At 50.2% G+C, this 14,983-nt stretch overlaps 5 protein-coding genes and 2 non-coding genes across 7 annotated transcripts; 2 read left to right on the top strand and 5 right to left on the bottom strand.

Moving 5' to 3' along the window:
• Positions 1-2,934: 2,934 nt before the first annotated feature.
• QC763_0041050 (uncharacterized protein) lies at positions 2,935-3,799 on the top strand (the record flags this gene model as incomplete). Its single annotated transcript, XM_062905629.1, has 2 exons — positions 2,935-3,353; positions 3,436-3,799. 2 exons carry the CDS (start codon positions 2,935-2,937, stop codon positions 3,797-3,799), a joined length of 783 nt encoding a protein of 260 aa, XP_062768939.1.
• A 394-nt stretch (positions 3,800-4,193) lies between these two features.
• QC763_0041040 lies at positions 4,194-4,303 on the bottom strand. Its single transcript has one exon. It is a non-coding gene; the product is annotated as a tRNA-Glu (tRNA).
• A 169-nt stretch (positions 4,304-4,472) lies between these two features.
• Positions 4,473-4,577, bottom strand: QC763_0041030. Its single transcript has one exon. It is a non-coding gene; the product is annotated as a tRNA-Arg (tRNA).
• A 669-nt stretch (positions 4,578-5,246) lies between these two features.
• QC763_0041020 (uncharacterized protein) lies at positions 5,247-5,865 on the top strand (the record flags this gene model as incomplete). The annotated part of the gene is made up of 3 exons (XM_062905628.1): positions 5,247-5,280; positions 5,384-5,397; positions 5,482-5,865. 3 exons carry the CDS (start codon positions 5,247-5,249, stop codon positions 5,863-5,865), a joined length of 432 nt encoding a protein of 143 aa, XP_062768938.1.
• Positions 5,866-7,711: 1,846 nt separating this feature from the next.
• Positions 7,712-9,700, bottom strand: QC763_210190 (uncharacterized protein). Its single transcript, XM_062910069.1, has 4 exons — positions 9,489-9,700; positions 9,375-9,432; positions 8,560-9,318; positions 7,712-8,495 (listed from the first exon to the last, which is right to left on the bottom strand). Exons 1-4 carry the CDS (start codon positions 9,610-9,612, stop codon positions 7,868-7,870), a joined length of 1,569 nt encoding a protein of 522 aa, XP_062768937.1. The 5' UTR covers positions 9,613-9,700; the 3' UTR covers positions 7,712-7,867.
• A 1,469-nt stretch (positions 9,701-11,169) lies between these two features.
• Positions 11,170-11,708, bottom strand: QC763_210185 (uncharacterized protein; the record flags this gene model as incomplete). The annotated part of the gene is made up of 2 exons (XM_062910068.1): positions 11,170-11,583; positions 11,637-11,708. 2 exons carry the CDS (start codon positions 11,706-11,708, stop codon positions 11,404-11,406), a joined length of 252 nt encoding a protein of 83 aa, XP_062768936.1. The 3' UTR covers positions 11,170-11,403.
• Positions 11,709-12,556: 848 nt separating this feature from the next.
• Positions 12,557-14,394, bottom strand: ADE4 (amidophosphoribosyltransferase; the record flags this gene model as incomplete). The annotated part of the gene is made up of 3 exons (XM_062910067.1): positions 12,557-12,593; positions 12,650-14,070; positions 14,134-14,394. The coding sequence occupies 3 exons, from the start codon at positions 14,392-14,394 to the stop codon at positions 12,557-12,559; spliced, it is 1,719 nt and encodes a 572-aa protein (XP_062768935.1).
• Between the last annotated feature and the right edge of the window lie 589 nt (positions 14,395-14,983).

The following is a 14,983-nucleotide window of genomic DNA, read 5'->3' as shown; positions in this document are numbered from 1 at the left end:
TTGCATGATCTTTCCGAGTGAAGACTCGGTTGCTACTCGGAATGGCGGGACAATCCCATCCTTGAGCCTGCGAGATTCGGGCAACAGCCTGGTATAGCATCAGAGGCCGATAGGTTCCCGGAAGCCGCGGTTACAGCATGGGCACCAAAGAAGAAGATATATCCAAGGAATGACTCACCTGGAACACCTTATCGACCTATATTTGAGCCGTATGAAATTCGGGTTCTGGAAATCAAACCAGGCAGCAACGACGACTCGATATGCCGCACCCTCCATCACTGTTCACTGGAATGCAGAGAAAAGTCGGAGCTTATGAAGTCGGCACATGTTACCGTGCTTCAAAACAAGTTTGGCCTGTTGATGGATGACCTGGTTAAACCGATCTGGTACACCGCGCTCAGCTACACATGGGGACCATGTGCCTTTGATATGCCCATCAATGTCGATGGACATGAGAAGCTTATTACCAAGTCACTGTACGGTGTTCTTCAGCACTTGAGACCATCTGGACACTCGGTGGTGCTGTGAATAGATCAGATCTGCATCGATCAGGGCAACAACGACGAAAAGGCGCAGGCGGCAGCTGCATTCGACTTTCTACGCGATGCTCCCGATTTGATACAGCATGCATCGGCGATTCGATGTCCAGAGGACTTTGAAAGACTCTGCCTGCCAACCGCAGATTCGGCAACCTGGGTTGGTGTGTGGGATCTGGTGACACGACCATGGTTCCAGAGGTTATGGATTTACCAGGAGGTGATCTTGTCTCAGGATATCACTCTAGCCTGTGGCGGAGAGCACAAAGCTAGGACAATGATGAGCTGGAACGTCTTCACCAGCGCCTGCCTCACTCTTCAAGAGAGTGGCGTTACTCAATGGCTTAATCTCAAGTTTCCGGGCCCTGATCCTTTCACCCAGATCTTGAGACTCTTTTCGGATCGCGAAGGATATCCAGCGACCAAAGAGCCATGGCCAGAGGAATGGCTAATCAGTCCAGCTCTAAGGAGCGCTCGGCAATCTCTTTGTTACGACGCCCGAGACAAAATCTATGGCTTGCTGGGAATGGTTGAGATCAAGAACAGCTGGATCAAGATTAGCTACCACGACAGTTACAAGTATTCGAATCTGTATCACGATGTGGTGGTCGGTTTGCTTAAGCGGAACACGGCCCCGCTCAAGTCCATGCTCAGCTCGATCGACCATGAGCCTCGAGAGACAACTGCGCTGGGATATGAGAGCTCGACCGCAAACGTGTACAAACGCCTCTGGGTCGGAAAAGGCGTATAAATTCCCCAAACATCCGGCTGGTTACCAAATCATTGGGTCCAACAACAGCGAACTACACACTGAAGGCACGGTGTTTGATACCATTGCTGTGATGAGCACTGTTTTCTCAGATCCGGATATCGTACATCCTCTGTCGGCCAACAAAGATTGGATCAGATGCATCAAATTCGTTTCCAGGAACTTTCACACGATGTACCCGCCTGCTCATGGCTCTGTCTTTACGGCCTTTTGGCACACAATGGTTGCTAGGAAGGATTCGAGCGGCATGCACCCCTATTCGGACGCTTTTGCAGAGATATTTTCGTTGTTGCTCGACGGGACGACTGGGAGGTCGCCTTCTCTACCAGGGCAGACATACTCACCGAGGCAAATGCGGCCACTAGGAAAGGGAAGGTTGACTATGGCTTCCTTGTAGTCGAGGCAATCGAAAAAGACAATTGAAGAGATTAGAGTGGTGATGAGGAAGCCGTTGAGAGGGGAGGTTGGTGAAAACTAAGAGGGGGTATTTGGGGCTTGTTCCGCGGTATGCCCGAGTAGGGGATAAAATTGGTGTTGTGAAGGGGTGTGTTGGACCCCGTATGTTTTGAGGGGTGATGGAGAAGAGAATAGGTGGCAGGTTGTGGGGGAAGCTTTTGTAGAGGGGGTTATGAGGGGAGAGGAGGCAAGTGGGATGGGCAACATTGTGCTTGTCTGATGGGTACGGGGGGATTTGGTCGATTTTCTACAGCACATACCACGCGACACAGTTTTCCAAAATCATTTTAAAAACGAAGCAAAGTATATTCGCTGTCACGTCCCGAGCAATCTTTAACTGATACTCCCATGTCCCATTAACGCCGCGCATTCAATCTCAAAAAGCAACTCTACCTGTCAAAGGCTCCGCGGACGGAGTTGCGGCTACATTAATTTACGTTGTTAACTTCTGAAGCTGATCGTGGCTAACAATCTCGAAGCCAGACCGGGCCCTCAACTCATCACAACAGAATGGTCCCAACGACCACCAGTTGTCTGCTCTATTGAGTCCCAACTGATGGTTTCAGTTCAGCCAAAGGCGTCTGATATCGCCGGTATCTTTCAACGAAGCTGAGCCCTTTATGGTCTAAAATCTATCCAAAATAGCATGGTCCACATACTCCGGCAGGGGTAAACCAGCGGCGATGGTGTGACATCGGCCCAACTCGCCCTAACGACCACCATCACGAGGTTGATCTAGGGCCCCACAGCCCTACAACCTGAAGTTGGAATCAATTATAAGAATATGCATGAATGTATAATAGCACAGTTATGTTGGCGGTGCTCACAACCAACGGGTGCTTGGGTAACGGCGCGGGTTATATAAGGGGAGCCAACCTCTATTTACATGTGGCGCAGGCCCAATATAGGGTGCCTGCTTTCTCCAACTTCATCTCCTGCTCAAGTCGACCTTGCAGTGTTCGTTCCGTCCTCATTTCCTACCATTACACAACAACAGAAGCACACACAGATAGGCCTGTACGCGTCAACAACGAAAAAAAATGGACGAGGCTATGTTGAAGTCACTCTCAGCAAGGATGAAGCGGCGCGCACACCTTGACCACAACTCCCTCCCGTCTTGGCTTCTCTGCGAGACAGAAAACCACAGCCCACTACACTCTGTTCATCCGCGCCATGAGAAACATCCTTTCTAGTAAGCTAGCTCAGTTCACCTACGCTCAAATTATCGACGGTCTTCCGATTGAAGACGTAGCCTGGGACCAGCGCATCCCTGCCGTCTATGGCAACCACCCCATTGAGAACCACCCTGAACTCTGCCCCGGCGCTCTAGAGTTTGCCCTTGAGTACAAGGACAAGCTTGACTTTGAGCTCCTGTCTTTTCCCCGTGAGTTGACAACCAAGTACGTCCAATCCACGCCTGATAGCAAGGTTTTCAACGCTCGCCTCATTGAGCTCGTTGCTATGGCTTTGAATGAAATAGGGATTCTTCTGTTCGATGTTGGTATCGAAGTTCACCAGGGAACGGGAGGTCGTTCCATCGAGGCGATCACCCACTGGAAGCAAGACCCGGATGATGAGACGCTTCCTACTATGTTTTCACCACCCTTACCATTTACATGGTGATATTTACCCCTTGGGGGTGTCAAACCTGGTTGGTTACTGGGCTGAGGACAGGATTTTGGGAGGTGTGGTGAATTTTGGTAGGAAGGCTGAAGAACAGAATCTTGCTCAACCGCCGAACGTCTACATTATTACTAGCCGGGCGGGGACTACGCCTAGGTACTGGCAGCTGTTGGATAGTCAACAGGAAGGGTTGGTTGATTTTTTCTTGAAGGAGGATGATGCCGGGAAGGGTCCGCTTCTGCTGATGTGTACGGAGGAGAACAAGGTTAGGATTGATGAAAGGTTTGCGGTTGTGCCGAGGGGGGTGTATAGGGATGTTTGGGAACGGTTGCCGCCGTCGGAAAAGCATATGAGGCATATGGATCGGAGGCCTAGGAGGGAGGGGGATTACCCGAGGATGGAACGGTGGATTTGATAAAAGCTATCGAGGAGATTTGTGGGAATCTGGGAGAGGATGAAGTTGGCGATGATGGGTTCTCAAACTATCTTAGGTAGGCATGACTGTTGAGATCTTGAGCAAGCTTTTGGGGGTGACAATCACACGTTCATACATATGCACGCAACAATAACATATGCACTGGTGCTGGCAATGTTCTTTTGGTCTTTGATGAAACAAGAATTGGACTTCTTGGAGTTGGGCATCCCTGGACAGAATCAAGGAACATGGTGTTGGCAGGGGGAGCCTGCCTTGCCAGTGATAGAGAAACTTTGATTTGAGTCATGATATCCACACAACCTAGTACCCATTACCTGATATACCCCATTTCGCTCACAACTCGCATCCAAATCGGAAACCACACTCTCCAAAATCGGGTATGGTGTAGCGGTAACATAGTTGACTCTCACTTCTCAGAAGTGTCTGTTTAGATTCAGTCTTGAAATCTCTCAACAGCCCCGGGTTCGACTCCCGGTATCCGAGTCCAATATCTTTTTATTGATTATGACTTTTCTGATCGCTTCTGCAGTTGTCTTTTCCAGGTATGTTTTGTGTTCGTTACAGAAGTGAAGAGGAAGAAAGATTTTGCGCTGCAATATGTCTGTAAGAGATGTAGTCTTGAGCTGAAGATCTTACCATGGTGATACTGATAGGCCGTGTAGCGCAATGGTAGCGCGTTACTTTCCGGTTTCAACATGTGCGAACAAGTTAAATCTCCAGCTGGTAAAGGTTCTGGGTTCGAGTCCCAGCATGGTCGATCTTTTTGTCTGGATAGACCTCTTCTATGATTTCTTGATACCTGGGGGTTGATGCCTTTTTGGGGCCGTGATTTGTTTGTACAGAGAGCACAAAGCGCGATGCTATGTACTTGGACCATGAAATTTGATATGTTTGGAGGTTTGCCACCTTTGATTGAATTCAAGGATCGTCAGTATATCTTCTGAGGTCTCTTAGCCGCCTTCCGTTTCAAGTGTCTCTCAAGTGTTATTTGGGTGAATTACGTCAATACAGAGCTGCAGTGTCTCTTTTTGGGTCTACAATGTGTTTGCAGAAGCGCTGTTTGGAAGGTGCGGTTGTTGAGGAAGGTACGATCGATCCGTTTGCTCTGCCTTCTCAGAACACTGATCAAATTTTGTTCTCGCCTGCGACTTGCTGCGTTTCACTCCTCTTTTGTGAATTCCTTCCATTTCTTACACCCATGGAGGAATACAACTCTGCTTCTTCTTATTCCTTCGACCTCCCTTCATTTTAGAAAACACGAGTCTCTTTTCGTAACTCGTTCTCTTCGATTTACAACGGCTTTCTCGATTTCTATTCAAATCACCTGAGCACCCGTTTGGTATCTTATTCCTCACACTTGAATTATCAAACTGCCGTCTCTTGATCCTCCTCGGCTACCAGCATAAGCTGCAACAACAGGACCAGGATGTCTCGACCACTGGGCAGCACCGGCACCATCGGTACTCTTTTGCAGCCTCGAATCCATCACACGAGCCAGGACCATCAACCTGTCAACTGATACCAAAAACTACGGATGTGATAAACGTGTTTGCTTTCCCCGAGTTAGTTCGGAGCTGGTGAGTCTTTTGGATCGACTGGATTGATGTTTTCGGTGTACGACGCTAACACCGTCGCTTTTTAGGTGCGATGCCATAATACAGTTGTCTGAAATATCTCCGAGCAGCTTCAAGGTGGCAATCAGCGTAGAGCATAAGGCGGACGGCACTGATGCACTATACATTGCCGAGGGCACATCTTCGCAGAAAGAGTTGAAAGCGAATCTAGGCTACATACGTTTTCGCACCACCGAGGTGATAGACAGCGATTCCTACGGTCTCGTCGAACTCGTCATTCGTGGTGCCACACTTCAACCGCAGAATTTCATTCAGGAAGGCAGAAGTGGTAGCGAGAAGTTTATGATCGTCAGTCTTGAAAGCAGTGTTCACTCTGCAGCCGCCATCTTCGGGAGTTCCCCCTCCTTCAACATCCACTGCATTTCAGGGCCTTTGACTTGGCTTTCAAGGGGCACTTTGAAGGCCAGATAGAAGACCTACTGGTCCGTTTCCGTCGCATGTAGCCTGGAAGTGTTAGGAGAGTTGAGACAAGGAGTCGGCGTGACGTCGAAAAGTCCTTGACGCCTTTTCCGATAAACTGCGAACAAGATGTCAGACTCGTGGTGAGGAACGCCCTAGAGGCTTCAGTACCGGTCGCGGAGTAAGACGTGGAGATCTGTTTGCAGACATTGAACACAGGGGTTTGATCTGCCTATACAATCTTCTTTACCAAGATATACCCGTGGGCCTTTCCTCTGGCTGCGGCACGGGTTTTGATGAAAAACCCATGTTTGGATACAGCCTTCCTCAGAAAGCTTTGACTAGCGTGGGGGAGGAAGCTAAGGCCATGTGGGATGTTCTAAATGATGCTGCTCATTCCAAGCCTTCTGCGGGCACGAATTTTCGTTCGGAGCGTTCTGTGGTCCAGCACTTGAGTACCATGTTTACATCCCGGTCTGCCAAAATGGGCAGTGCCTCAAGACATATCAACAGAGAGACGGTTGAAAAACTCAAGAAGTACCTAATGAAATAGATCTTTTCACGAAAATGGCATCATATCGCGGAGGAACGAGACGAGGTAACAAAGCTGATCAGGATAAAGTACATCAGGGCCTATAATGCGAATTATTTGTGGCATGATTCACAGAACCCCTGCTTCTACAGGGCCGTTAAAGGATTGAGCTATGGACTCTTAGAGAATTCTCGCGAATACTGTGACATTTTGTGCAAGTATAAACCGCTTCACACTGCCGCGGAAGAAGAGATTCAACGGTTTCAACGTGCATCAATCCTGGAACAGGTATCTACAGAGAGGTTCGCAGTTCTGGTCAACCGACAACTCAGGGTATGCGTCCATGCTTGTCCTCAGATGGCTGACTACGTGGCCTCGTGTGATGCCTGTCACGCATTCCCAAAGTGTCTCTGCTCAAGAGAGGTGTGCCGATCTGCAAGGTGGGTTTGGAAAAGGGGGCGTATGAACATGGTTGCCAGAGAGCGCGTATGTGGAAGCCCAACTGCACGATACAGCCATCTGCGCGAATCTCAAGCAAACTGCCCTAGTCTCTAGAGACGTGAGACGACTCCAGAACTGTGGGGGGGTTGTGCATGTCACAAAGGCTGCCGGATCAAGATTCAACTATTTTTGGTTTACAGCCAGGACCGGACTCGTACTTTCTCATCGTACGAAACGCTTCGTCCCCGAGTTCATTCCTGGTCTTTTCGGACGATTTCCAACTGACACTCCCACATCATGATGCTGATGAAGCTCCTTCTGAGGTTTTGTTTGGTACGTTCCACCCCGGTTTCTTCTCGCCTCCCTTCTGTGTTGAAAAACAGACCATCTGATGACGGGTGTAACATTTTATATGGCCAAGGGATCCGAGATGTATCAGATTGACTGACGATTGATGGCCAGTAGGGGGTACGAGGCCGCCGAGATACGAGGGAACAGAGGAATCAGAGCTGCTCTGGTGATGGTGAATGATGACGAGGATTATGAGGATTACGACGGTGATTCTGAGGACTACATCGATGGCGGAGAAACCAGCGCTGAAGATGGTCAGGATTCTCTTAGTGAAGGTCGTCCTCATAAAAGGCAAAGGGTAAACTGAGGAGCGCCATCAGTGAGCGGCACTTCCTGAGTAGGCAGCACGCCGGACTCTGCATTGTGTCCAAAAGAGTGGTTAAGATGTCTGGGTTATCCTCAAGGGCGGCACAGATATGAGACGAGTGTGAGTCTTGGGGGATACATTATGGATACATTGCGGAAGTTTGTGGAATACTTTGTAGGGAATCTGCGAGTGTATGACTGAGAAAAGCAAAGATGGTTGTCAAGCTATTTGTAAAACAAAAGGACCCCCTGTAGAAAGCATTGTTCATTTGCGATGCCCTAATGGCAGGCCTAACTCCATGGTCAAACTGGCCCATAAGCCATGTCTCAACCCATTACTAAAGCTCTTGGCTAACGCAAGACCATCTGCTCAAATCACCGCCATCAGACTACCTCCCTTTTTCGAACCCTAACCTTGAAATCACCCCCCTTCTCAATCCCCATCATCCCCACGCCAGGCCTACTATCATCCCCCTTTGGCATCCACTTACCAGGGCCCCCCTCCGCCAAAACCTCAAAGTCAAACCTCCTTATCATCAACGCCACCGCCTTCTTCACCTCCCTCTCGGCCAAGTACCTCCCCGGGCAGATACTCTTTCCCCCACCAAAAGCCCTCACCACCCCCCTCGCCGACGCCGGCAAGCTTTCCCACCTCTCCGGCTTGAAAAACTTGGCATCCTTCCCAAAGATGGTCTCATCAAAGTGAAACACCCTGTACGGGATCAACACCTTTGCCCCCTTGCGCAAGAGAAACGAGCCAGGGGCAGGAAGGACGGTGTCAGCTGTTACGACGCGGGCGGAAACGGAGTGGCTTCTGAAGCGGAGGACTTCGAGATAGAAGAACTCAAAGGTGGGACAGTTCCCTGGGGTGAGGAGGTAGGAAGGGTCGGTCAGCTCATCGCCTGTGAATGCCGGGCTGATTTCAGCGCGGATTTTGTCGAGGCAGGTTGCCGGAGAGGAGAGGAGATGGGCGAGGCACCAGAAGAGTAGCTTGGGGGTGTTGGTGTTTGTTCTGCGAGACCGGAAATTGTTAGCGATGTGTGGTAGAAATTGGGGGCAAGGCATGGTGTACATACGCAAGATAGAGCATCAGGAAGAAAACCGCCTTGTCTTGCTCGCCTACTTCTAGCTTGTCTAGAGCGAGTTCAAAATTGGGGGTGAACCAGCTTGGGTTTTGCTTGTCTCTCTCCTGTTTGGGCAGGGCCAGATATTTTTTGAACTGCGCTGTCAATTTCTCCTTAATTGCGGTCAATTCTGGAGCCAAGAACGGAGGAAACAGATACAGGTCTCTCCAGTGGAGTTCGTCGTAGATCCGAAAGTCGTGGGCCACGTCGGGGTAGTTTCTGGCAAGGGCGGGACCAAAAAACGCATTCTCGCCTGCGCGGATGAAGACCGTATTGACGAACTCATAGAAATTGACCTCAAGGTCATTCTGAACCAGGGAATACTCTTGGAGATTTGGGATAGTCAACTTGTTCTGTAGCCATGAGAGAATGGTCTGATCGAGGGAGGGTAAATTGTTGTTCTGTGAACTCGGAGATAGTTGCGTGGTATGCAGCTGGCGGTTGAGATGCTCGAAATGCTTGTCCTTCATAGGGTGCTTGAAATGGTCGACTTTGGCATCGAGAGCATCTGGGTCGAGGTTATAGGTTTTCGCAATGCCCTCGGGGCTCATGCCGGTGGCTTTGACAATGTCGACTGAAAACTCGACAAAGGAGAAGTTTTGCGTGTTCCTGGACAGCTCGGCTATGTGTTTAGGGTGAGATATGACGTAGAAGAATGTTCCAGCTGCTTGGAGAGCATATGGCTGACGGTTATCGCCTGACAGCTTGTTCCTTTCCAGAGCGTCAGTGTGATTTTCTTCTAGACTCAAGCGTCCTGGGAAGCATACCATCCTTTTGTCAAGACAGCAGTCGAGTTCATGAACAATGAAATTGCGTGGCCAATGACTTTCCTGGAGTCAGTAATCAGACTCAGGAGAATGTTTGAAGCAGACAAGACTTACAAGGAATTGTGTATGGCAGCTCTCTCGGCTCATTCGGCCTGGTCAGAGGTGACAGCGTGAACTTCCACACACGCCACGTTAGCCAAGCCACGAATAGCAGTAGCGTGCCCGACAAGAACGACATTGTTCTCAATTGGCGTTAGTGATGGTCGAAACTGTCTTGATTATCTGGCGCCGCCGTCTGCCGTTGTTGGCTGTTGATGCCTGTTGCTTATTGCTGATGCGATTCGACCACTTAAAGTGGCGGAAAATATCAACTGGAAAATCACAGGTGGCACACGCCTGGCACACGGTGACGATACCGAACCAACAAATAGGCGGAAAGATCACACCTCTCAATTGCTGGAGTGAATCCCAGGTGTGGGATGGCTTGTGCCTGGGCCCGATGTCAGTATGTTGCTCTCAACCCAGCCAATGGTCTTACACCGTTTTCATAAATGTGGGTCAGCTGCCTGTGACCCTCAGGGCTACTCAGGGCTGTCGCAAGCTTGATGACTGAGGTCAGACCACCTATCAAACCGATTGGCACACTCAAGTGGATGTTTATTGATCGGCTGGGTGAATCTTGAAGCCTCTATCATGTGGATGTGAAAGCTAGGTGTGGGTGGCTGGCACCAGAACCAGACAGAAAGTGGTTTAGGCCTGCGCATCAATGCAGAGTATTCAAGTGAATTTGGATAGCGGCATGTGAATGGACGGTCAGAGAGTTCCTGAGAGCAAAGCTGAACTGTGGAGACGGAGGAAAAGTCTGAGAAGAGGAAACGAAGGAGCCATTGTGGAATCCAGAGCAACCACCAGCTCACAATACCTCGGTACATCAGACGATGCCTTGCGCCCATTTATTCGTTGAATCTTTTTATCTGGCTCTAGCTAGGAAGAAGATGATTCCGTTCATTTCATTCATGAATGAAAGTATGCCTAAGGTGCAGGGTGGAAAACCTCAGAAGAACAAGTAGCCTGAGGGAATCCGAACAACAACGTCTCTTGACCCAGAGTTTGCATAGACAGACAGCCACATCAGTATTACATCCCACTGCACCACAAGCAAAGATTGGGTTCCTCAAATTGTAGCAACGTGGCTGTTAGTGACTACTAGTGGCAGAGGTACCAGCGAGGTTCAATTGTGGTAGCTTGCGCCATGGTGGCCTGCTATTCTGCGGTGTTTCAAATCCAAAAAAAACGGGTCGGCAAAAAAGATATAAAATGTCAACCTGGCTTGCCCAAGGCCAAGTCTGGACCTCGGATTTTAATTTGTGAATGCCTGTGTTGTTGACACATGCCTCAGAGAGGTACTCAGCAAATCATGAAGGGCTCATCAACGGATGGCAGACGCAGCCAGAAAATCAAAGTAAATACCTGGTGAGTCTGCTCCTTCCCTCTCACTCTGATTAATTTTTATTTTATGTTATGCTTTGCTATGCTATGCCTATGACCATGCACAAGTGACGAAATGTTGCCACCCTCGCCACTTCCCAGACAGCAACATGACAACCAGAAGTCACTGACATCCAGTAAACAGACCTGCGCGCAATCTGGGGGTTCTTCGGAGAACGATGATGGGAAGGGGTGCTCCAAGCAAAGTAGCAACTCCATAAATGGAACGAGTTGTAAGAGGAAACTTATAATCCAGTCACCTCTGTTGAAAGAGCCGTCTTGCTGTTATAAAGGGATATCTTTTTATAGCGGTCATGCTCGACTAACACCCTTGCACAAAAAAAGGGGGCAATTTGATAAAAAAAGATAAGAATGATGATACTATCATGGTACTGAGTTACTACTACCCTCACCTCTGTTGTCGTGATCACAAAAACCCGAGATTTCTCCCCAACCTAGACACCATAGCACTCCCCAAAATTTCGCAATTCTCTGCTCCCATATGACTTAATCATGTCCGTCCCCATATTGACCAAGAAGTCTAGTCGTAATGACAAGCCGAATACATCTCCGAGCTGGTCGGCTTCTTGGGGATCGAACGCGGAAGGGAGGCCTTCACATTCTCCTTTGACTTGTCCGAGGCATCAACAGCGCTGACAGCAGCACTTTTGCTAGCGGTGGTACCAATAGCAACGATGCTACTATCCTTGGAGGACCGGGTCTGGTCGTTCTGTCAGTGTATTACTTTGACTTGAAGGGGGCGGTTGTGTTTACTGTCTTGGGTGTTGTTGTGGTCTTCTCACCCTCTGCCTGAGCGGCAGGAGGAGTCGTAGACTCGGTCGTCATGTTGGGTGCTTTCTTCAGCTTGAACAAAACAAGATAGGCTGCTAATATTGTGTTGGTTGTGGATAAAGTAGTATTTCCGGTAGACTGGCGACTTTAAGTTGGAAAGACGCCAACTGTTGTGATTCCTGTAATCGCGATGCCAAAGTCAAAAACAATGTTTGCCTTTCTGCCGTGTGAACGCGTCAAACGAAAAAAGTATCCTCTGCCTTGACAATCAAGAAAAGCCTTGCTTGGCCAAAAGTCCACTTTCAACCCAAAGTCTTGCCTTACTGCCTGGGTCAGGTATTTAACTTCAGAGACAAAGAAAAAAAGTTGACCACCTGCCACCCAAGAGCTTACCCCAAAATCCTAAAACCCCACAAGTCCGGCTAGATACCTACTCTCCAGTCACGAGGTCAGTCCATCTGCTGCGTGACACTGCTGGCCCCATCGCGAATAAGTTCACCGGACACAAATTAAGGCTACTCACCGAAATCACGCTTCCTAGTGTCACGCCAATGCCAAACAATAGGATTGTCTCTTTTGATCTTGCGCATCTTCTCTTTTTTTGCTCTATCAAAAACCCACACCTGCTTGCTCTGCGGTTTGATACATTCCCAACATCAAAACTTGACCCAACCGCCCTATTCGCCCTGTTCGGATGCATACCATACATCCCCATGAATCGTCTTCCCCAACCGTCCTGTCTATCTTTTTCTATCCCTCTTGATAGTGTATCGTATTTTTTTTTGTATCATGCCAGGTGAAACCCCCAAAGTGAGCGAATGCACAATGAATCGAACCGAGCAAAATACCCCCCAGCCGTCGAACACGCCATGCCATATCACAAATCATTACCAGCACATCATTTACCGGTTGTTGGGATCAGTTGCCAAGTTGTGGATGCTACTACCACGTTAGTCAAAATCTCAAACAGCCGAATGGCCAACAAGAAAGCTCACCTAATATCTTGCCTGTTATCCGGGCTAACTGCCGCAGTCCCCTTGACAGCCTCCTCAGTCAAAGGAGTCAATCCCCCAGGTGTCACCCCCGACAAGTCAGTCTTGAACTGTACACTTTTCTCGCCGTTGGCCACGTTTACTGGCCCGCCGCTCGCAACGACGGTCTCTCCGCCAGCAGTAGGCGCGGCCTCCCTCTTCTTTCCTCGGAGCTCATTCAGATGATCGAAATACCCATCTGGCACATCAGTCTGATACTCGCCGCAGAACACGCCAACCTCAAACTCAGTGATCTTGCCTCCGCTCGCCTCAGTGCACGCCGCCTTGAGATCGTCCAAATCTTGGTACACAACCTCATCAGCGTTGATGTGGCGGGCAATATCCTGCCTCGTCTTCTCGTGCGCAATAAGCTCCTGAGGAGAGGCAAGATCGATGCCGTAGATGTGAGGGTACTTGATAGGCGGGGCGCAACTGGCAAAGATGACCTTGCGGGCGCCGGCCTCGCGGGCCATACTGACAATCTCCCTAGATGTGGTACCGCGGACAATGGAGTCGTCCACCAAGCAAACCACGCGGTCCTTGAACTCGGACTCCATGGCGCTGAGCTTGCGGCGGACGCTCTTTTGCCGGGCCTTTTGCCCGGGGAGAATGAAGGTGCGGTAGACGTAACGGTTCTTGATGAAGCCGTTGGAGAATGGAATCCCGAGTTTGTCCGATACCACCTGCGCGCTGGTGGAGGCAGTTTCTGGGATGGGAATGATGGCGTCGATCTCCTTGATGCCCTCCTCTCCGAGAATCTCCTTGAGCTTATCCGCCAGCTTGGCACCCATGATCCGTCTGCTCTCGTTGACCGAGATGCCATCCATGACCGCATCTGGACGGGCAAAGTAGACGTACTCGAAGATGTCGGGGGAGTAGGCCTTGATCGGGGTGACCTGGTGGAATTGGGGTTGGCCGCCCTTCTGGATGAAAACGGCCTGGCCGGGGAGAATATCCTGGAAGTTCTTGAAGCCCAATTGGCGAAGCGCAATGCTCTCTGACGCAAACATGTAGTCGATGCCACCCTCCTGGGTGGCAGAGGGCCTGGAGCCCATGACAAGGGGGCGGATGCCCCAGCTGTCACGGAAGGCGAGCACACCGAAACCGGCAATCATGGCAACGCCAGCCCAGGCGCCCTGACATCTGTTGTAGGTCTCGGCCAGGGCGTTGAAGATATCGTCGGTGTTCACACGGGCCTTGCCAGTCTCGTTCAAAGCGTTGGCCAAAACGTTGAGCATGAGCTCGCTGTCGGAGTCGGTGTTGACATGACGGTGGGCTTCCTGATCGAGGAACTTGCGCAACTCGGGGGCGTTGATCAGGTTACCATTATGCGCAAAGCAGATACCGTAGGGAGAGTTGACATAAAAAGGTTGGCTCTCGGCGCTCTATACGCAACCAGGGTGTCAGTTAGGTTAGACAACACCATTGGAACAAGATGATGAACCTACGGAGCTGGTTCCGGCGGTGGGATACCGGAGATGGGCAATGCCCATGTAGCCAGGAAGATCAGCAATGCGCTTGCCATCCTCAAAGACCTTGGCGGCCATGCCATTGCCCTTGCACTGGTATATCCTGCCGCCGACGGCGCTGGTGGAGATACCGCAAGCATCTTGGCCGCGATGTTGGAGATAGTACAGAGCCTCGTGTAAGTCGAAGGCGGCGTCAGTGGCCTGCCAGTCGGCGAGGATCAGAGCAAGGATACCGCACATTGTGGCTGCTGTTTCCTATATGTATCGGTATGCGCGCGCAACACACACACTGCGGTCAACGATCGGCAATGGGTGACGACGAAGTTTCCAGCGAAGAATTCGTCGCGGGAAAAAAGCCTATAGGTAATAGAACCGGCAGTCGGAAGTGGAAAGGCTTGACTTTGGCCGAGGAGGAGAGGAGGTCGAGGAGGAGTCGTGAGTTGAGATGATGGGTACGGACACCACACCGAGATCGGGTTCGGCAGGAAAATATCACAAGTCAACAAGGGATCACTGACAAGGCAAGTCCAGAACACTGAGATGTCAACCCCAGAGGTTATCCCCAGACAGAAAGCGACCAACCAGAGGCTGGGAAAAGCAGTGGCAAGCGGAGGACGAGGTCAAGACGAGATCCATATTCTGGAGTCATTTTTTTTTTTGCTACAAGAGAGCCGGATAATAGCCCGCAGGGGCTGGCTGGTGGCAGATGATGGAGGGGAAAATTTTTGGAGGGGCACCCATGCGGGGCCGTTTTGATCGTCTTGATTGTGTGCGCGCCGCGCGGGTGGCGCCCCTCTCCAACGAAGAATTGTGAGCTTGGCGGTGCTTA

This window comes from Podospora pseudopauciseta, assembly GCF_035222475.1.
Source record: "Podospora pseudopauciseta strain CBS 411.78 chromosome 2 map unlocalized CBS411.78m_2, whole genome shotgun sequence".
Classification (NCBI taxonomy): Eukaryota; Fungi; Ascomycota; class Sordariomycetes; order Sordariales; family Podosporaceae; genus Podospora; species Podospora pseudopauciseta.
Note: the sequence above shows the minus strand (reverse complement) of the source record. Positions and strands in the feature narration are given on the sequence as shown.